The sequence below is a fragment of the Juglans regia genome, chromosome 11, assembly GCF_001411555.2.
Source record: "Juglans regia cultivar Chandler chromosome 11, Walnut 2.0, whole genome shotgun sequence".
Lineage (NCBI taxonomy): Eukaryota > Viridiplantae > Streptophyta > Magnoliopsida > Fagales > Juglandaceae > Juglans > Juglans regia.
The window spans coordinates 581977-603744 of NC_049911.1; the positions used below are offsets into that span (position 1 = coordinate 581977).

General features: G+C 39.4%; 5 protein-coding genes across 8 annotated transcripts; 4 read left to right on the plus strand and 1 right to left on the minus strand.

Moving 5' to 3' along the window:
- LOC108985178 (isocitrate dehydrogenase [NAD] regulatory subunit 3, mitochondrial) lies at positions 1-4295 on the minus strand. Of its 3 annotated transcripts, none has more exons than XM_035683057.1 (4): positions 3612-4295; positions 2887-3126; positions 1687-1765; positions 1-562 (listed from the first exon to the last, which is right to left on the minus strand). In XM_035683057.1, exons 1-4 carry the CDS (start codon positions 4143-4145, stop codon positions 285-287), a joined length of 1131 nt encoding a protein of 376 aa, XP_035538950.1. In that variant the 5' UTR covers positions 4146-4295; the 3' UTR covers positions 1-284. The 3 variants fall into 3 exon arrangements, with proteins under 3 accessions (XP_035538950.1, XP_035538951.1, XP_035538952.1); XM_035683058.1 differs by having other exon boundaries at positions 16-562; positions 2887-3114; positions 3612-4244; XM_035683059.1 differs by lacking the exon at positions 1-562 and adding an exon at positions 569-1235 and having other exon boundaries at positions 3612-4246.
- A 1200-nt stretch (positions 4296-5495) lies between these two features.
- On the plus strand, positions 5496-14955 carry LOC109018808 (pentatricopeptide repeat-containing protein At2g17670). Of its 2 annotated transcripts, none has more exons than XM_019000994.2 (2): positions 5496-6994; positions 14220-14381. In XM_019000994.2, the coding sequence occupies exon 1, from the start codon at positions 5591-5593 to the stop codon at positions 6989-6991; it is 1401 nt and encodes a 466-aa protein (XP_018856539.2). In that variant the 5' UTR covers positions 5496-5590; the 3' UTR covers positions 6992-6994; positions 14220-14381. The 2 variants fall into 2 exon arrangements, with proteins under 2 accessions (XP_018856539.2, XP_018856538.2); XM_019000993.2 differs by lacking the exon at positions 14220-14381 and adding an exon at positions 14396-14955 and having other exon boundaries at positions 5497-6994.
- Positions 11471-12411, plus strand: LOC118349845. Its single transcript, XM_035695582.1, has 4 exons — positions 11471-11524; positions 11617-11833; positions 11975-12109; positions 12260-12411. The coding sequence occupies exons 1-4, from the start codon at positions 11471-11473 to the stop codon at positions 12409-12411; spliced, it is 558 nt and encodes a 185-aa protein (XP_035551475.1).
- Positions 14956-16975: 2020 nt separating the features above from the next.
- Positions 16976-18038, plus strand: LOC108979875. The gene has a single exon (XM_035695494.1). The coding sequence runs from the start codon at positions 17009-17011 to the stop codon at positions 17927-17929; it is 921 nt and encodes a 306-aa protein (XP_035551387.1). The 5' UTR covers positions 16976-17008; the 3' UTR covers positions 17930-18038.
- A 1128-nt stretch (positions 18039-19166) lies between these two features.
- Positions 19167-20673, plus strand: LOC108979874. The gene has a single exon (XM_018950641.2). It carries the CDS (start codon positions 19783-19785, stop codon positions 20671-20673), a length of 891 nt encoding a protein of 296 aa, XP_018806186.2. The 5' UTR covers positions 19167-19782.
- The last annotated feature ends 1095 nt before the right edge of the window (positions 20674-21768 follow it).

A 21768-nucleotide genomic window follows, 5' to 3' on the forward strand; every position in this document is an offset into this window, starting at 1 on the left:
TTGCCACAACTTTAATTTGCATTAGAATAAAATGTGGATTTCACCACAGCAGAGAGAGCAAAGCTTACGGTCACTTCACTGATTTTTCTAACTTAAAACTCAACACTACCCCTTTTTGAGTGATGTTATTTATAATATCAACGGTGTCAGAGGAAAATGAATCACCAATGTTTATGAAGATTGAAAAGGGGGAACAAAAAGGAATATAGGGAGGTAAGAACTCCATGGAAAGTCACAAAATTGTACTTAGTCAGGAAAGGCAATGGTATTGAGTATGTATGTCCTCAGTCAGTCAAGGTGGCAATAACTGCATTGGCAACTTCTTCAGTCGAGCTGTGTCCACCAAGGTCTCTTGTCCGGTACTTGCCTTCTAAGATGACTTGTTTGACAGCAGTTTCTAGTCGATCAGCAAATGAAGGAAACTGGAGATGTCTCAGCATCATGGCTGACGAGAGAAGCAGGGCTACTGGATTTGCTTTCTTTTGCTCCACAAGGTTCTCATTGCCCACGTTTCCTGCCGATGCGCCTTGCTCAAAGATTGCATGATCAGCGCCAACATTGCCTGCAACATTACCCAGTCGTGGAACATAAGCAGCAAAATATATTTCAAACGCGTTGGGGGGGAGTCCATTGCTTCTGGAGGAAGATCATTGTACGTTATCGCAACACCAGAGACAATCACCTCCCTCAAAAGAATATACCCAAAAAGAAGAATCAATCCTCATCATCTTTGCTATGATATGTAGAGTATATTCTCTCTCAAAATAATTGGAAGTATATTTTCAAATAAAATGGGGAAGCTCACTGGATGAAGCTACATAAGAACACAATAAATTCCTTTCTACTAAAAAACCCCAACTAAAATTTTCGTTTGTTGAAACTCGAAACCAAGATAAGTGCACAAATTCTCTTCTTTTCAGATCAGATGTAGTACCCAGGAAACAGTTATTCCAAACCGTCAACATTAATTTTGCTACATGCCCAATCAGCCTACTCCAAACATCTACTTCTCTTAATCAGAAATGTTTGTTACACTTAACCTTTAAACTTTGTCTACATTTCTAGGATCCTTGTTCGCTTCCTACACATACTGTATTCTAACATATACTATACCCGTTGAGCTGGACTCAGGTGCAGTTGTCTGACACTCGATCTTCACACATATAGGGACTCCAATCTATTTGATGCAGAACACTTTCACACTAATCTGCAAGCAGTCTAATAATGATATTTTCCTGTATTGCAAAAGAAGTCATGCATCACAAACTAAAGGCTTTATGTGACCTTACACTGCAGAAAAGGTTTCACTACCCATAATCAGGCAATAGGTTCCACCTAGCTAGGAGATCTAGGCATAAGTGTGCAGACACAAATGGAATAATTTTGCAGCCGTTTTTTCGCTCCTTACATTTTATACAAATGTGCACATATATATATATATATATATATATCTGTACATATATCATATATGAGGCCATCCATGTGTGTCAAATAAGATCTTTTACTAAAGTGCTTCGGAATGAATTTACTATTTTTTTAGAATTAGCTTAGCAAGACCAGGTTGTTGGAGGTTTCAAATTCTCATATGTTTGTAACAATTTGGTTGACCAGATACATCAAGGATAAGAAAGAAGAAGACAACTTATAGGAGAATAAGAGCTCTGAAATTAAAATATGTGGACATACCTCCCGGCATGACTCCTGTGCCACCAGCAATACCAGCTGCTGTGTTTGAAACTAGATTACCGTAAAGATTTGGTGTTACCTGCAAAATGTAAACCAGCCAGCATTCACAACAGAAACCTTTTTGCTATTTGATAAGATAACTACTCAAATGATAGTTGGTTTAAAAAAAAAAAAAGAGATAAAATGACCAAAAGTTATTTATACCATTCTCCAATCCATGCAGAACTAAGTTACTAACCAAGACTAACCCTGGTATCAATGAATAATAAGCCATCCTCAATGAACAACAACCCCCCCAAAAAAAGAGAGAAAAAAAAAATCATCTCACTCAGGCATAAAAACTCTCCACAATTAATCCCCTTCGTCAAGATATTATCAGAACATAAGAAAGAAAACACCTTCCATTTTCTGATTTCAGCATTTGAGTACCTCTATATTCCTTAGGATTGAAAAAAGAAAAAAAACTCATCATCAATTTCTCTCAAGTCTCTCTAGTGTACGCCCTGTGTACAAGGGCTATTATTATTATTCTCGTTTATATAACCTTTTATCACTTATAAAAAAAAATCTCTAGCTCAAGACTTCTGCCAGGAACCAGGAATTACTTAGGCTAATGATTTGACAAAATTCTTGGCCTGCCCGCCAAGAATCAAATTGCAGTAGGTCATCAATTAGTAATCTTCAACAAACACATAAAACCAAAAAGGCTGATGTAGTGCACACCATTCCATCATTACTACTAACAAAAACTAGACAGTAAGCAGCCAAGCAAACTATATTCCCAAAATTGTTTGGAAATAAATCTCATTCCACAATTCTCATCTCATCTCATCTCCTTCCCAAACATAATTTAAATACAAATATTTTCAAACTAATCATTACAATTTTTTCAAACTAATCATTATAACTTTTCCAAACTTTCAAACAAAAAATAAAAAATAATTCAACTTTTTTAAATCTCTAAACAAAAATAATATTATAAAACTATATTATAATAATATTTTAACTTCATAATATTTTTTATTCAATTTCTTCTCTCTCATTTCTCAAAACTCAAAAAATACTCAACTCAAACTATCTTACTACCATTCACAAACTATCTTATTACTATTTACAAAATTCTCATTTCATCTTACTCTACAAACGAGCCCTTATAAACTACAGCATTGTTTGATGAAAAACAAGAAAAATCACTTATACCATGACATCAAATTGCTCCGGCTTTGAAACAAGTTGCATGCAGCAGTTATCGACAATAATCTCACTGTACTGGATCCCGGGATATTTAGTTGCAACCTCTCTACAGGATTCTAAGAACAGACCATCTGCAAGCTTCATAATGTTTGCTTTGTGAACGGCAGTCACTTTCTTTCTGTTGTTTAAGTAAGCATACTCGAATGCGTACTTTGCGATTCGCTCCGAACAGAACTTTGTTATCACCTAACAAAAAATTTAGCATGATGTACAAACATAACATAACTTCCAACCACACAAAATATCAAACAATCACAATCACGCAGAAGTTTAAAATTTAAAAAGTATAAAGTCAACATGTAATGTAAAAATTTAATGCCAGTTTGGGGGGAAAAAATCAAAATTTAATGCCAGCTTATGAAAAAAATCAAAATTTAATGCCAGTTTAGGGGAAAAAAATCAAAATTTAATACCAGCTTAGGAAAAAAACAAATTTAATACCAGGCGAATACTCGATGCGGATACCCATAAAATCCAGTAATTATAATGAAACAAACGAATAAATTTTAATTGATTGATTCCAATTTGGCTATTTTATCATACAATCTAGTGACCACTATTGAATTATGGAAAAATCACATATCAAAATCTGAAATTTTAATTCAACTAAAACAATACCTAGGATTTTTCTGCCAGGAGATAATAGAAAAAAATTACAGAAGAGAGAATACCTTAAGGCTTTCGACGACGCCAGGAACGACCTCGTGCTCGAGGCCCGAGTACTCGCCCTCGGTGTTCTCCCTAATGACCACGATATCCACGTTCTCGTGGCGCGTGGGGAGCCCCGGGAGATTAAAGCAATGGACGAGCGAAGCGTAGAGATCGAGCTCCTTTCTGAGCTGCATGTTGAGCGAGCTCACGCCGCCTCCCATGGGCGTGGCCAACCCGCCCTTGAGGCAAACCTTGTTCTTCTTGATCGACTCGATCACCTCCTCCGGAACCTTCTTCATGTCCCCATGCACCTCGTAGCGCTCGAAGTACACAGGTGCGTGCATCGCCTCCATCACCCGCTCGACCGCGCCAGTCACCAGAGGTCCAATCCCGTCACCAGGGATCAAGGTCACGCCGCGTGGAGTGCCGTCTCCGGGTCGAGGCATGTAAGTTACCGACCGGGTCTGGCTGAGGAGCGATGGACACGGCGGTGGCGGCTGCGATCTCAGATTCGAGAGGACCCTGTTTAGGGCCGGTATCGATCTTTTCGCCATGGAGCTCTGAGATATTTCGGGTCGGATTTTTAGGAATCTCCGGTTGGGTGTTTTCTAGGGACTACGGTCGATTATGGAGCATCACACGGGTAAATGAAAAGGGAGCGTGGAGGAGCTGGGCATATATTCGAATGCTACGTGTTCGGGTTTCATTGGTGGGGTGGAGGACGGTCCAATTTTTATATGAGTGTACTGTGTAGCCCGACACTCCATTTCGGCCTTTTATTTTTTCATATATTTCTTTTATATCTTTAAATATTTTTTAAAAATATTAAAATATTATTAAAAACTAATTCTTTAGTTAAAAAAAAATACCTATCAAAATCCACCATCGGATAAACGTGAGTTTAGTAATTTTCTTTATAACTGTAATTGATAAAAAAAATCATTTTTAATATAATTTTTTAAAAGAATCGTGTCAACCAGTTCCTCAGTAATTATCGTTGGACGTATCGTTAATATATTTTAAAAAAAAATAATTTTTTAATATTATTTTAACATACTTAATTAATAAAATAAAGATACACAATTTTACTAATAATCATATTTTAATCTTTAAATAAAAAAAATACTGATAATTTTAAAGGACTACACTAATATTTTCCTTTGTATTATATTTAACAAAAAAAAAATATATATAATAAGTAAAATAATGGTGATGAGTTTTTAAATCTGTGATTGGGGATGGGGAGGAGAGACTGGGATTCCTTATTGCTGAAAGTACTTTTCAGATTAACTTAATTTTCTATCCTAACCAATCTAAAATCACATTAAAAACTAAAAAGTATAAATTTTTTTACAATCATCCTCTCAAAATTACCAAAGCAATTTCAATTTACTCATTTTCTCCGTGAAAATAATGAACTATCCTAAAATTCTCAAAAATGAAAAATATATTTTTGGAGAAGCCAAAGTTAAATTTTTTTAATAATTTTAATTTTTTTATTTATAAATGATATTTATGTCCTATTTTTTATTTTATTTTATTTTTATTTTTATTTTTTTATGGAGGAAGTACGTAATAATTTTTAAAGAGTTTGAGAGGCTGATTTATTAAAACCAGTAATTAGAGATTGGTTAAAGGGCTTTTATATTTTTACCAAAAACAAGGAAACTTTTTGAAAAAACTAATTTTTATTAATCAATACTTATAAGAAGATTTTACGTTAATCAACGAGATTAATGGGTCGAGCCTCCTCTCAAGGCCTGCTTTACTTGCTTCTTTTATGAACCTAAGCAGGCCGTGAGAGGAGCCAGGAAGAGAAAAAAGGCCCAAACAAACGGAAAGGAGCCCGCAACCCGACCGAAATGGGGTCGGGGCTTCCATGTTCTTCTGAAAAGCTCACTTGTGTGCACCAAAATCTGAAACCCTGCAAAAACCCTATAGAACTCTGATCAGCAACGAACTGAATCAGCAAAGCATTTGAAAGAAGAAGAAACCGGAAATGGGAAAGGTCCCACCATCGCTGCGTTCGGCAATTTCAACCACGCTCATGAAAAAGCAATCTTCGCTCGTTCCCGTAGAGTCCCCAGTCCCACCTCCCAAACCCCATCACTTTCCTAAAAAACCTACCAGAAAAACCCCATCACAACTCTCCCGGAAAACCCACGAGGATATCCCAATAGCCCTCTTCAAAACCCCTAACCTCTCGGACGCCAAGAAGCTCTTCAACTCCGTCATCTCCACAACCAAAGCCCCAGTCGACCTTCGATTCCACAACTCTCTACTCCAATCCTACGCCTCAATCTCCACCCTCCAAGACTCCATCTCTCTCCTCCGTCACATGATCAAGTCCAATCCTTCCTTCTCACCCGACCGATCCACTTATCACATCTTGCTCACACAGTCCTGCAAAGCACCCGATGCCACGCTCGCCTCCGTGCACCAGACCCTCAATCTTATGCTCACTAATGGGCTCAGTCCTGATAAGTTCACCGCTGATATTGCAGTCCGGTCGCTTAGCTTGGCAGGTCGAATGGAGCATGCGATCGAATTGGTAAAGGAGTTATCATCAAAAGACACTAAGCCTGATACTTATACGTATAACTTTCTCGTTAAACATCTCTGTAAGTCGAGGTCATTGAGTATGGTTTACGATTTTATTGACGAAATGCGAAACAATTTCGATTTGAAGCCTGATCTTGTTACTTACACAGTCCTGATTGATAATGTATGTAATACCAAGAATCTCCGCGAGGCACTGAGGTTGGTGGGTGTGCTTAATGAGGAGGGGTTTAAACCTGATTGCTTCGTATACAACACTATTATGAAGGGTTACTGTATGTTGAGTAGGGGGAATGAGGCAATTGGGGTTTATAATAAAATGAAGGAGGAAGGTGTGGAGCCTGATATTGTTACTTATAACACTTTGATTTTTGGGTTATCAAAGTCTGGGCGGGTTAGGGAAGCTAGGAAGTTTTTGGGTATTATGGAGGAAAAGGGTCATCTCCCAGATGCTGTGACGTACACTTCATTGATGAATGGGATGTGTCGGGAGGGAGATGCATTGGGTGCGTTGGCATTGTTAGGAGGGATGGAAGCAAAGGGCTGTAGTCCAAATTCGTGCACTTATAGCACATTGCTTCATGGATTGTGTAAGTCAAGACTGTTGGAAAAGGCACTTGAACTTTATGCGGTGATGAAATCAGGGGATATGAAGCTTGAGACGGCGGCTTATGCTACCTTTGTGAGGGCACTTTGTAGGGAAGGGAGGATAGCCGAAGCTTATGAGGTGTTTGATTATGTGGTTGAGAGTAAGAGTTTAACAGATGTTGCTGCTTACACAACCTTGGAAAGTACACTTAAATGGGTAAAGAAAGCTAAAGAACAAGGCCATGCTATCTAACTGGTAAGTCTTTCAATTCTTTAAAAAAATGTTTTTTTTTTCGTGTTATGAGAAGGATTCGGGTTCAAATGAGATACCACAAGTATGAGATTGAACAAATGTGATTACTAATTGATAAATGAATTGGTTCAAATGCATTTCTAATCGATGCATATTATGATATAGTTAAATGAGTTGATCTGGAGATTTGACGATGGTTAAGAGTAGTGCACTTATTACCTCTTGACGTCCATGTTTTGAGTGAGTGAAGCTTGGATGCCATCCCTTTTATGTTTAATGCTATTCCTTGTTATTAGAGTAGTCCCAATAGTTTATGTATCTTATCCTTTAAAATACATCACCAAAATTCACTTTTTCTATTTTACATACTAACTTTTACATACCATACATTAGTTTATCTATTTTTTCTTTATATTATATTATTTAATAGTTTGTTGGAAAAAAAGTACAAAGAGAGAGAAACTATTGTGAGAGATAAAATACATGAAAAGAGAATAAATGAATAAAATATTTTTACATTTGTGAACAGTTCACGCTACATTTAACTGAACACTATAGCAAAATGTAAAATACATTTGAAAATAAATGATCCGTTGGAGGCAGTTTTGAACTACCTTTCTTCAAATTTTACATAAAAATGGGTTTTACAAAACCCATTGGGAGTGCTCTAAGATGACCATTTACCGCACTACTTTTTGTTTCCTCACCTAGGAAATGTTTATTGGATTTTGCAGTATAGTTTTCTATGCATCATAAGCAGAAGCGGCAAAGCATATTCAAAGGAGTCAAATAAAAAAAAAAAAGCCTATCAATATGTAGAGACCTTAGTGGTTAAGTAAATCATCTAACCTCCAATCGAACAATTGGGAGAGAATCAATAGATTACTGACAAAAATTTGTGTCACTTCATAACTTCGTTTTGATATTTTGTAATGGTCATTATTCTCTTATATAAGTTGACTTATGATTGTGGAAGCATGGTTCCTCCATCATAAGCGAGGACAATTAATACAACTGGGGGTACCGTCCCTTTTCTCTAAAAAAAAAATTGAGGAGCATGTACATTATTTTGGTAAAGTAGAGATGCAAACCTCATTAAGGGCAAAATTGTTTTGTTTTTGTTTTTCACATCCATATTTTTTGTAATGAAAAAAAAAAGTGACTTGAGAGAGAGTTTTAGAGAGAGAAAATTCTCTCCGTACACATTCTTTCTCAGTATTCTTTTTCGAGTGAAATTAGTTTAGGATGGTGTTCATGATTGGGTGAAAGTTTGAGCTGTGATTGGTTGGAAGGAGAAATGGTTTATGGGAAAATCATTGCCATTGAACTACAAGCCTTTGAGATTTCTAGGGAGGGTCGATGGCTGATTCTTACAGAGAGAGGGTGGAAGTTTGTGAAAAGCATGAAAATGGAGTTAGCCACGACACGGTGGTTCTGCAGAGTCCTAGAGGATGGCATGAATGCAAGGAGAAAGGGGTTTTATGCTAGCCATCGTGAAGGAGAGAGGGGCTTCACTGTGCAGAGGTGCTCAAATGTTCAAGGTGCATTCATGGCACTAGAAGAGCACCGAGGAGGTGGGTGCGCGTCGTAACTATATTTTTGTCCCAGATGACGGAGATGGGAGGGGATAGAGGAAACTTGCTAAGGTCCTAAGGGAGGCTGCTCGTTTCGGTGGGCAGGCACCACCAACGACGGCTGAGAAACCACCTCAGTCGTATAAGGAGGCTCTCCAAATATCAAGGCCTATGGACACATCTCGTCAGTTGGATAGGAGGTTGGCTAGTGGGGATGACAATAGCATTTTTTTGGTAGGTACTTAGGGACGTGAGGAGGTTGGCAGGAGATTTGCTGGTCTTCAAAAGGAAACTATCATGCGGGTTTTGTCTGATAATCAAACGCAGATGGGGGAACTGCAAGGTAATATTATTTGGTTGAAACAGTGCGTTGTGGATCAAGGGTGGGATTTGAGTTCTGGGTCGGACAATGGGCCTGTTATTGGGCAGTTAAAGGGCCAAGAACCCAAGGGTCAGCCGAAGGGTAAGGAGTCCAAGGCTCTCTTGTGTGGGCCTGAAGGTGGCCCCTCTTCTGGTCCTGCTAAGGGTAAGGGCCCATCCAATGGGCCCATGCCCTCTAGATTAGCATCCAGACCCACGAGGCTTGTGGGGAGGAGGCGTGGGGTTTCCCTTCCACCCGTAGCTGTGGCTTGTGTCTAGGGCAGTAGGGGCCTTGCTCCAGTGTCGGTAAAGGCTCCGGGGTCACCGGCGAAGGTAGTGGCATCTCCATCGGAGGGTGTTCAAAGGGGTGGCTCAGGCGATATGATTGGCAGAAACGCTGAAGGTTGTGTGATCTCTTGCTGTGACATGGAGGTGTTGGGTCATGCACAGACTCGGTCGATTGAGGCTATTGGGCCTTTGACGGCTGTCGCACCCCCTATTCAACTGCTGGTGATTATTTCAGCCCCGATTGTTGGAGATGCCAAAGCTGGTGTGAATTTATGCACCACCTCACATGGCTTTGCCATGCTGGGTCATGCACAGACTTGGTCGACCGAGGCCGCTGGGCTTTCTACGGCAGTCGTGGCACCCTTTTCACCACCGGCGACCAGTCTATTTCCTCTTAAGGTGTTGTGTGAAGCAATTTCTTAGTTTTTTCCCCAACAGAACATGCCGATGGAGCCACAGAATAGGTTAGGTGAGTTCTCATCGGCAGTAGTAGCCTTATCTCCTCCACAGGTGGCTGTCTTACTTTCTGAAGGGGTGCTGATAGACATAAAAACTCACTTTCAGCCTCAGCCGTGGGATCAAGACTCAGCTTTGGTAGTGATCAGTCTAGACAACGGGCCTTTTGTTGAGGGGATGAAGGAACCAACTCCTTTATGTACAATTTCCCCTAACCTGGATTTATTTGCATCGGATTGGGTGTTTAAGCAGGTGGAGGAGATGTATTTTGCTCTTGGTATTTCTTGTGTAGGCTATGAGGATCAATTTAGAGCCCTTCTCATTGCTATTGAAAATAGCCGCTCGAAGTTGACCTCGAACTGAGACAGGGAACTTAAAAGACTTTCTTGCACTATCAACTATGAAGCTCACTTGTTTTGGGGTGTGTGTGTGGAAGAGATAGACCGAAAGGGAGGGGCACTGTTTGTAACTATGAAGCCTAAGTTATTATCATGGAACGTGAGGGGGCCGAATGACTGCAATAAACGTCTTCGTATAAGATCTTTATTGAGGTTATGGAAAGTGGACGTAGCGTGCTTTCAAGAAACTAAGTTGAGGGTAGTCGATAGAAGAATAATACGTAGCTTGTAGGGGTGTCCATATGTAAGGTGGTCTTACTTGGCATAGATGGGTGCGTCCAGGGGGGTTCTTTTAATGTGAGACAAAAGAGTGGTGGAGTCGGTTGAGGAATGTTTTGGGATATTTTCGGTTGCTAGTTGCTTTAGAAATATGATTGATGGATGGGAATGGGCCTTTGCGGGTATTTATGGTCCAAATTTGGATAATGAGAGGAGGCGACTATGGGAGGAGTTAGCGGGTCTTATTTATTTATGGGAGGTGCCGTGGTGCATGGGGGGAGATTTTAATATTGTTCGCTTTCCCAGCGAGCGTTCTGGGACTCACCGCCATTCGACAGCTATGGAGGAGTTCTTGGAATTTGTATTTGATTTAGATCGTATGGATCTCCCTCTTCTTGGGGGTGAGTTCACATGGTCTAAAGGTTGAGGATGATCAAGATTGGAGAGGTTCCTTGTCTCCCCGTTGTGGGAGGCTTATTTTCCTGAACTTTCTCAAAAATGGTTGCCCCGTGTGTGCTCCGACTATTTTCCTATTGTCTTGGACTGTGGAGGTATTATTAGTAAACGCAGACCATTCAAGTTTGAAAATATGTGGTTAGCGGTGGAGGGTTTTGTAGAGAAGGTGCGTTCTTGGTGGTCCTCTTATATGTTTACAGGGAACCCCAGTTTCATTCTAGCTTGTAAGCTCAAAGCAAGATCTAAAGAAGTGGAATTTGGAAGTGTTTGGTAGCATTGATAATCAAAAGAATACTCTTATGGAGGAACTACAAGATTTGGAGAATAGGGAATTGACGGGAGACCTCTCGGAGGAGGCCCTTGCTAGAAAAAGAGCGGTTGTAATTGATCTGGAGAAGGTGCTATTGATGGAAGAGATTTCGTGGCGACAAAAATCTAAGGCCCTTTGGCTAAAAGAGGTTGATAATTGTACGAAATTCTTCCATAAAGTGGCGAATTCACATCGACGCAATAACACCATTGAGTCACTCCACTCAGGTACCGAAGTGCTTTCATCCTCTGATGATTTGGAAAATCATATTGTGTAGCATTTTGAAAACCTACTCTCGGAACCGGTATGCTTGAGGCCAAAACTTGATGGCTTGTCATTTGAGTATATTGATTCACAAAGTGCTAATGGGTTGGAAAGAGTATTTGAGGAAGATGAGGTGTGTTAGGTTATTAGTAGCATGGCAAAGGACAAGGCACTGGGCCCAGATGGTTTCTCGATGGGTTTCTTCCAGGTTTGTTGGGATGTAGTAAAATGTGATATTACCACTCTTTCCATAAATTTGAGAAAAGCCTAAATGCGACATTCATTGCTCTTATTCCAAAGAAACATGGGGCTAAGGTAGTTGAAGATTTTCGTCCCATAAGCCTGGTGAGTGGAGTTTACAAAATTATCTCCAAGGTCCTGGAAAATAGGCTTAGCTCAATGATGGAACATATTATTTCTAAGCCTCAAAATGCCTTCATTAGGGGGAGACAGATTCTAGATTCGGTGCTTATTGCCAATGAGTGCTTGGATCATAGATTGCGGGAAGGCGTCCCAGGTATTCTTTGCAAGCTTGACATGGAAAAGGTTTATGATCATGTGAATTGGGATTTCCTTCTTTACTTGCTTGGTAGGTGTGGTTTTGGTGATAGGTGAATTTCTTGGATCCGTTGTTGTATATTTACTGTTCGTTTTTCAGTATTAGTTAATGGTACTCCTGCTGGGTTCTTTAACAGCTCACGTGGTTTGAGGCAGGGAGATTTCTTGCCTCCCCTCTTGTTCGTCATTTTTATGGAGGCATTGGGGCGGTTGGTGAAGGATGCTGTTGGTGGAGGTTTTTTATCCGGTTTTCCAGTGGGTAATGGCACAAATGGTTCTACTTCACTCTCTCATCTCTTATTTGCAAATGATACCCTCTTATTTTGTGATGCGGATACTTGTCAGATTTAATCTCTGCGAGCTCTCTTGCCATGCTTTGAAGCAGTGTCGGGGCTTAAGGTTAATCTTAGTAAATCCGAGATGGTTGTGGTGGGTGCGGTGCCTAATATTAACAACTTGGCGCGGTTGTTGGATTGCAAGGTGTTGTCCTTGCCTATGAAATATTTGGGTCTTCCGCTGGGGGCCAATTTGGCTTGAGCCATTTGGGATGGGGTGGTAGAGAAAGTAGAGAGGAAGCTTGCTGGGTGGAAACGGATGTATCTATCGAAAGGGGGTCGACTTATTTTAATTAAGAGTTCATTAACCAATCTTCCCACTTTTTTTCCTTTCACTCTTTCCTTTGCCTGCAGGGGTGACGACTAGAATTGAGAGATTATTACGGTCCTTTTTGTGGGGGTGGGGGGGAATGGGGGAGGAAACCAAATTCCATTTAGTTAACTCGAACAAGGTTTGTTCTCCTATTCCGAACGGAGGCTTGGGGATATGCAATTTGCGAACGTTCAATAAAGTTTTATTAGGCAAATGGTTATGGTGGTACCACTTAGAGGGGAACACACTATGGAAGGAGATTATTGATTCTAGACATGGGAGTGTTGGGGAGGATGGTGCTCTAAGGAAGTAAGAGGGAGACACGGTGTGGGCTTATGAAAATTTATTAGGAAGGGTTGGCAGGGCTTCGAAAGTCACATACGATTCGTGGTGGGAGATGGTTCCAGAATCAGGTTTTGGCATGATGTTTGGTGTGGAGAGTGCGCTTTATACAGGGCATTTCCAGCACTCTATAGTATTGCAGCTAACAGAGAGGCCTCTGTTGCAGATATTAGGGTATTCTCCCATGGATGTTATCAGTGGAATATTTTTTTTAATAGAAATATTCATGATTGGGAACTGCAGGCTGTATCTGATTTCCTCAGGTTGCTCTATTTTATGGGAAATATTACGGCTCAGGAGGATAGGTTGCAATGGAGCGCTAATTGTAGTAAAAAATGTACAGGCAGGACCTACTACAAGATTTTGTCAACCCAAGGCCATGTATCATTTCCATGGAAGAGGATTTGGAGATCATGGGTGCCTACTAAGGTAGCTTTCTTCGTATGGACTGCCGCTCTTGAGAAGATCTTGACTACGAACAATCTGAGAAAGAGGGGAATCATAGTGATGGATTGGTGCTATTTGTGCAAAAAATAGGGAGAATCGATAGATCACTTACTTTTGCATATTGAGGTCACGAGGGGGTTTTGGAATGAGATCTTTCGAAGAATGGATATTACTTGGGTAATGCCTCCGCGGGTGGTGGATCTATTGGCTTGTTGGAAGGAGCTTCAAGGCTGTCCCTAAGTGGCGGCAATGTGGAAGATGTTTCCATTATGTGTCATGTAGTGCACACGGTCTGAGAGGAATGAGAGATGTTTTGAGGATAGAGAACGCACAATGGAGGAGTTTCAGAATTTTTTTATGCGCACCTTAATACTATGGTTTTCAGCCATTGTACTTGATGGAAACAATGTCCATGACTTTCTTTCCTTAGCTAGAATGTAATTAGGTGTTTTCTTTTGTATACTTCCTGTGTACACGGGCCATGCCTATTTCATTCATATGAATAAAATTTTTACTACTTATAAAAAAAAAAAATTTTTTGTAATGACCTTGGTCCAATCTAAGTCCTAGCTTGCCTTTTTTCTTTTTGTTTCTCAAATTTTGTTAGTGCCGCTGTGTATTTTAGTTTCCCTACTCTTTATTCATTCCACTAGTTAATCTTTATTGTTTATGTATTATATTCATCTTTAAGGAAAGTCCAAGCCATGTCTTTGCCTATATTCCAAAATCTTTGTTACAATTGAAGTTATTTGGAATAATTATAAGTGCAAGAACTTCTATCTCCTAAGTAACATGGGATCGCATTTAATACATTCCTGTACTCAATCTGGGGTGTTACACCTTCTTTACTTCTCATGCTAATTCTTAGCAAAACTTAGACATGGTTGTGGATTTGTACCCTATTGCAGGGACTGCTTTGAGGTTAAATTTTAACAAAGTAACACCAGTTTATGTTGATGCACGTTGCCAATTTCCATCTCTGTTGTGCTTCAAGGAGAGCTGTTGCATGTTTCTCTTCCTGATAAAAAATTATTGAAATGTCGTCTTCCTCTAATTCTTGGCTGTCATGCTGAGGCTGTTGTAGGTTCTTTTGTTGATTTGAGTTGTCATGAGCATTTCTTGTCAAAAGAAGAAGAATGCATCTGTGTTACATTAGCATATATTCAGGCTGTCTGCGGTGGAGCCCAATTCCTCTTTCAGCAATATTACACCTGGTACCTGTGGAAATAAATGCCCTCATTGGAAGGTACCGAACTTGAAGCTGTTGTCCAGCAGATCTATGGTACTATCCCTTATGGAGAGGACTTGCAGCAGTATGTTTTAATGAATTGAGAGAGCAATTTTGCCAACTTGGTCACATGGTGCACAAGGAGACATTGCAAAGGTGGAGGGTCACCCTCTACAATTCACGTGTCCCTGAATATGAATGGAAAACTTGATTATTGACTTTGACCAAAAAGAGCTGGTGGTGTACATTTCTTTGGCTTCATTTGTCCAACTCCACCACAAGTGGTTAAAGACTGTCTGTGTTCAATCGGTTCACACACTAGCATTTTATGGATACAGAAGTATTGTAGTAGATGCCATGCCAAGGTGGCCTTCCTGTACAATAGGCTTAATTTATGATAATTATAAGCTTTCTTAGGGATGAGGATTAAGAATATATATAACAATAAGAGAAATTAGCTTTAGCTTTGTCTTCAATCCAATAAACAAAAGCATTCCTGTCTCCCCGTAATTCCTTGTGGTACACAGGTCTACACGGAATTCATTACCTATTCAAAAAGTTAAAACGGCTTTCGTTTTTCTTGTACTTGTCATGGCAAACCTAGATTCTTGGTTCTAAGGTCTAGTCCTGTTATATGCTAAATCTTGTCTAAGACTTGTCGTTTTTCATTTTCTATAGTTATTTAAAATCACACAATCATGCATTGCCAGCCTTGGGTGTTCGTTAATAATTTTGGTCAACCATATAATTGGGGAGGCAATGAGGCAAACTCTGTCACAATGTATACGTGTCTAACTATTTGAGGACCATAACCTAGAATATATGGGACCCTTAGATGTGGCCAATTTCATTTCCATAAGATCAAGGAAACGTTTAGTAGCAAGTTTTCGGCCAGAATGATTACAGCATCTTTCATAAGGTAGAGACTAGAGTGATCCAGATTTCTATCACATGCATAGGCTCAATTTTATTAACCAACCCTCGGTCACTTGTGGCGTGTAAGAACATTATTATTCAAACAAGAAAAACCCAAAAAACAAGGTGTCAAAATAAAATGCTATATATGTCTAAAACAAGCAGCAAGACGAAACGCAAAAGACAGAATTGATTCACACTTTCGTTTGCATTGAATTTGAGGAGCGTCTTTGTGTAGTTTTTTTTGGGTATGCAGTAGATCGAGGATGCTATCTTGACTCAAATGGCAGCAAGATCTTGTGAATTGATATCCTGCCTTTCTGCCTGCCAAGGAGAATGAATTCCATGTACTTTCAAGCGCAATCAACTGCTTGTTTATAACTTGTTTTCATACAGAAAATTGTAGAGGACAATTAGGAGAATCATCAAGTCATGGCCGATATAGAATGAGCATCTGATCAGGCGCCGGCTAACGTGCGTTTTAGTATGAAGTTTTGCGCCTCGATGATCTCACATATCTTCCAAACAAGCTAGCTGCAAACCCTACATATTTTCTGCAGTAGTTGTTTGTATTAGGCCAACATCAATTTCAACGTATAAAATATGAGTCGGGCTACTGTTCACCGCTTGTTATTTTTTGGCTTTTTTTTAAATATATTTAATATTTAAAAAAAAATAAAAAAAACTTCAATATACTTAAAATCACTTCTTTAATCATTAAATAAAAATAAAATAAAATTATCAAGCAGTCAAATTAAACGGTACAACTTGTGAGGCAAAACAGTTTTTTCCATAAAATATATCTACTGGCTAATGCTTCCACGTCTCCCAAGGACACCAACAACACTGTTATTAGAATTTAGGACTAGATTCTTGGCCGAAGATAGATTCATAGTAACGTGGCATCTTATTTCGAGCTAGCTAGAAAATATTTTTTAGTGGATGGCTGTCTGCGGTTCACTGTAATAACACATGACTTACAGACTTTTGCTATGAAAATTGAACTTCTTTCTTACAAATGCAAATATCAAAGGATAAATAATACTAAATCTTATTAAAGAGAATGGTTCGATCTGGTGATGATTGGGGAGGCAAGGGGGCAAACAGCACGAGATTCTTTATTTCCAATGACACGATTCCAACAATCAGCACTAAATTATGTTTGAGAGAATGGTGGTGGTGGTGATGATTGGTGAGGCAAGGAAGCACACAGCACCAATGCATGCCTACATTTTCAGAAAGAAAACCAAATTCTAACCAAAGTCATATTATGACCGTCTCATGACCATGCAGATTGTTGCCTGTTTCATGGCCAAACACCATTAAAGAATGAAATGAGGGTCGCAGATTGTTGGCGGAAAACGTTACAGCAGTATCTGAAAGGTAGGGTGACCCACATTGCTAGCACATGCATGCGCCCTGTGGTTGCTGCATTTCAAATCTGAGCCTATCTAGCCATAGCTTCCCTCATTCTCTTCTTATAAATAGAGGTTCAATGTACAATGATAGTCTTTCAAGCATCGGGATTTGCCTGCATTTGAACACAAGTGAAATATGGCAGCCTCATCTGAACTGCATGGTGTGCATCAGCCTATTAGGTCAATTAGCTTGCCCTCTAGACTACACCCTTGTTCTGTTAGACTCGAATCAATACTAAACCGCCTAAAGTCCTGTCAAATTTCGTCATCTTCAACGACGATCCCATTCAAAACTGAGACTATTCAACCTAGTCTAGCTGGCCTTGCTGAGTTGTTTAGTTGTCTGGAGGAACTCATTCACTCTCCTCTCACTCAACAAGCTCTTCTGCGCCATGAAAATGGAAAGTTGGTGGAAGAAGTTCTAGACGGTTCACTCACATTGCTGGACACATGCGACACTTCAAGGAATATTGTCTGTACAATTAAGGAACATGTCCAATCCCTGCAGTCGGCTTTACGTAGAAAGGGTGTAGATTCAAGAATTGAAAGTGATATTCATGCTTACATGCGCTTTAGAAAGAACGTGAAAAAGGACATTGCTAAGTGCCTTAAAGCATTGAAGCGAATGGGAAACAGAGTTGATTCCGCTCCAGTACTCTTACATTTTGATCACCATCTATCAATCGTGGTCAGAGTTCTAAAAGAGGCAAGCGCAATCTCCATCTCCATTTTCCAATCTCTTTTATTGTTCCTGTCCGTTCCCAGGATGAAGACAGATGGACGGTGTTCGTTGACTTCAAGATTAAAGTGCCTGAGATTATTGCCTTCCGAGAAAGAACAGAAGATTATCAATGTGGTGGGATGTGTTGACCTTGCTCTTTCTTCCCTCCATAGGCATCTAAGACATAATGATGACGCCAAGGCTGACGTTCAACTGGCGCAAAGGAAGTTGGAGACACTCCATCTTAGTCTTGAAGACATCGAGGACGGATTAGATTGTATATTTAGGAGTTTCGTCCGAAATAGAGTATCTTTCTTGAACATCCTTGCTCATTAAGGATGCTATCAAAATTTTTGTAAATATCTCAGAATGGCCATATTCATTGTTCCACACTTTCCAAACCCAATTTCTGTGAGAAATTACAGTAATAGAGAAGTATTTGGAGAACAAATTACTCTCTTTTCATTCAATTTTTTGCATTTCTCTTCCTTATTTTTACCTTTGTTACTGATCTGCATGTGCAAGATCTGCATAAATTCAAAACTCTCATCTTTAGCATCCAATCATAACAAGTATTTATGGAAGTTAGAAGTATGAAAATCTGTAGAGGAATGAAAATTTCCCTTATTCTAATAGCTGTGCTCAGATAAAACGCAAAATGTTTTATAGTAGTACCGTGTAATCACTTTCTGGGAGCTGGTAATAGGGACACCTTCAAAATGATCCAAAACAGTTTTTGTAATTGTGTCATGAATAAATCTTCTTCACACACTACCGTGTGAAGAAGCCCCAGCACACCTAACGTGCTGGGGTGAAAAAAAAAAAAAAAATTAATTTATGAAGGGTGTGTTGCGGCTTCCGACTGATGCGCAGCACAGCCCTTGTGTCATAGGTACTAAGCCTCAGAGCCGTCAAGGAAATGAGATTTGCTTTGCTTTGGCAAGCTGTCTTAACTACATTACTGTTAAGACCCTGATAGAACTTGATGCACCAAGAATTATGGAAGAGCAGCAAAAGCACATTCATGCTTGCAGACTCTGTTGATGCCCACAGTAATATATTATGTTTCAGCCATTACCAAGATGAGTTCCATAAATGTTTTGTCTTTGCCATTGAAAAAATAGATTTAAAGATATCATCTTTCAGCCATTAATGCTTCAATTCATGATTCTCTGCATAAAAAGGCAAAATGGGTGTCTCTTTGCATGCTTCAACTCTGCATGCCACATCATATTTTTGTTTGTTCTGTAAATCTGCCACAATGTCCCAGCAGTCACATGCCAAATCATGGTGCTCTGATTCCTATAATATCCAAAGATTATCAGTACCACACGCGTAACCATATCCAGTATGATACGTGTCCTACCTTATGTCCCAGCAGTCACATGCCAAATCATGGTGCTCTGATTCCCATAATATCCAAAGATTATCAGTACCACACGCGTAACCATATCCAGTATGATACGTGTCCTACCTTTGCTTAGCTTTTGATTACTGAGAACAACGAAGACAAGAAATAAAATCATGCGAACTTTTCGATAAATCAAAGAGCATTAGCCAAAGACAATGGAGGCAAAAGCACTACATGCCACTCGTGTATACACAATATAGAATAGAAAGTTCTGTACTGATGATTGACCTATGATTTATTATATTATATGCCGATCTTTGAAGTCTAATCATTATCCATAAAACCATCAGTTTTACATTTTCTTAATCTCCACAGATCTGGATCTCGATTTCCCTAAAGCTTTTCTTTAATACATTGTCGGAGCAAAGTTCTTCCAGTCGAGACAGCCCAGACAAGGCACATCTTTGGAGGTGAGGCAGCTTCAATTTTTGTACTTTAAACATGGAGTGCAATGTGGCTGCAGGGGAGGCAGAGTGGGTGATGAGTAATGCCTCTTTCTTGCATCGCAAACACACAAAATGACAAAATAGTAGTTCAACTCATTACCCATTTCACAACTTCCCTGGCCTAAATAATGAACAAATTATTGAAGCCATGTCGGGAACCGAATACAATGGGAAAGGCCAACTCTGGCACCACATGCTGATCACATTGAAGTGAACAGTCCTGTCTCTTTCTCATCTCTGTGCACGTTCCTATATATATAGAGAATTATAGAATTGGTAGAAGCACCTCAAAGTTGAGCTTTAATTCACTGAAAACATTAACAAGAGCAGCCATGGCTGGTAAATATCATGTTCGATCTATTAGCTTGCCTTCCATATCTCATCCCTGCACTCTCAGACTCGAGGAAGAGCTGAACAAGCTCAGAATATGGGAGGCAACATCTACATCAACATCCGAGTCGATTTCACATGGTCTTGTTGGTCTAGACGATTTGTACAATTGCATGGATGATCTTCTCAAAATGACATCGACCCAACAAGTCCTTTCCCAACATCAACATGAGAAATACGTCGAGGAATTGTTGGATGGTTCTGTAAGGCTTTTGGATATCTGTGGCATTACAAGGGAGGCCACATTGCAAATTAGAGAACACGTTCAAGCTCTTCAATCTGCACTCCGGAGAAGAAAGGGAGATTCAAGCATTGAAAGCAGCATCAACAACTACACTTGCTTCAGGAAGAAAATGAAGAAGGATGCCAAGAAACTGATCACTGCTTTAAAGCAAATGGAAAACAAATTTGGGGCATCACCTGCCTTGGATCTAGATCATCCCCTGTCTGTGGTGATTCGGGTTCTTAGACAAGTTTGTGCAATGAATGTTTCTATCTTTCAATCCCTCTTGCTCTTCTGCGCAACGCCAGTGTCAAAGCCAAAGCCGAAGCCAACTGGGTGGTCACTGGTCTCAAAGATGATGCACAAAGGTGCAACAGCATGCGAAGAGAAGCAAGAGAAAGTGAATCAGATGCAAGATGTTGATGCTGCAGTCGGCACCCTACGCAGAGATGCTTCAAGTAAAGAGTCAGATACTGAGAAGACACAAAGTGCACACAGAAGGTTGAAGGATTTGGTGATTAGCATTGAAGATTTGGAGAATGGTTTGGGGTGTGTGTTTAGGCGTTTGATCAAAACAAGAGCCTCTCTTCTGAACATAATTTCTCAATAGAGCATTATCAAAAGTCATTTTTCATCCTCCAAATCCTGGAAGGCGTCCATTTTTTTTAGAGGATCTGCCAAAGGATTCACATTTTCCTATTCAAAAACTATGTGTACATGTGTAGCGATTGTTATAGAATGAATACGAACAGAAAATTTAAGCTCTAATTAGATGTCAAGTTCATAGCAACTGATTCTGCTTCTGGCGTCAATTTCCTCCTCTTTTTTTTTTTTTTAATCTCAAATCAGTCATATTTTATTTAATTACTTGCGTTGAGAAATCAGGAAAGGCTACAATATGTAAATCCCCTGGTCCTATGTCCCATGAACATGGTCCTCAACTAAAGACTCCACAGGCTCTTTATATAATCTTTTGGACCTCGAGAAGACAGCAGATAGATCAGGTTGAGTGTATGTACTTCTCTTTATACATCAAATACAGGTGGAACTTTAACCTTCATTAAAAAATCACGTGTGAAAGAATTAAAAGAGAGTAATGCTACAGAACTAACACCAACCCAAAAAAAAGAAGCCAAAGGATAAATAAAAAGCCTCCAAAAATAAAGAACAACTTGGCAATACATTTAATATCACTCACAAAATGGTGCAAGATGGATATATTTAGAGAGAGAGAGAGAGAGACATCAATGATTAAAATGAGTGAATGTAGAAATGAAAAGACATGCACTTGAATGCTCCGGATTAATTGAACATGAGCAACTTGTGTTTAAATTCCGAAGATTGCACTTTAAATGTGCCCTTTATGAAATGCTAATAAGGTTGTCCCATTTCTTCGAGTTGATATGATGTTAAGTAGTCTAGTGAAAAAGACTATAGCCTGTTTTATTTCCCATAAGCAATTCCACTTCAAAATGGGTAACATGGATTAGTGCACATCTTTATCATTTATATTACTTGATGACATAATGAATTAATAATTCTCCTATGACATTCATTAATCGACTTAGGAGTGGTTTGGATTTAGAGATGAATTGAAATGGGTTGAGATGGATTGTGAATAATAGAATAAAAGTTAAATTATTTATTATATTTTGTATGGAAATTTAGAAAAGTTGTTTTGAAATTTAAAAAGTTGAATTGTTTA

Bases quoted from the DNA above. Each gene is read 5' to 3' on its own strand.
- LOC108985178 (XM_035683057.1), bottom strand. From the start codon at position 4,145: ATGGCGAAAAGATCGATACCGGCCCTAAACAGGGTCCTCTCGAATCTG. The intron at 1,766-2,886 runs GTATAAGTGATT...TACATTTTGCAG, and splicing joins CGGAGCAATTTGATGTCATG to GTAACACCAAATCTTTACGG. The intron at 563-1,686 runs GTATGTCCACAT...GTAATGTTGCAG, and splicing joins CACAGGAGTCATGCCGGGAG to GCAATGTTGGCGCTGATCAT.
- LOC109018808 (XM_019000994.2), top strand. From the start codon at position 5,591: ATGGGAAAGGTCCCACCATCGCTGCGTTCGGCAATTTCAACCACGCTC.
- LOC118349845 (XM_035695582.1), top strand. From the start codon at position 11,471: ATGGCAAAGGACAAGGCACTGGGCCCAGATGGTTTCTCGATGGGTTTC. The intron at 11,525-11,616 runs GTTTGTTGGGAT...CTTATTCCAAAG, and splicing joins TCTCGATGGGTTTCTTCCAG to AAACATGGGGCTAAGGTAGT. The intron at 12,110-12,259 runs GTTTTTTATCCG...GCTTTGAAGCAG, and splicing joins GAAGGATGCTGTTGGTGGAG to TGTCGGGGCTTAAGGTTAAT.
- LOC108979875 (XM_035695494.1), top strand. From the start codon at position 17,009: ATGGCAGCCTCATCTGAACTGCATGGTGTGCATCAGCCTATTAGGTCA.
- LOC108979874 (XM_018950641.2), top strand. From the start codon at position 19,783: ATGGCTGGTAAATATCATGTTCGATCTATTAGCTTGCCTTCCATATCT.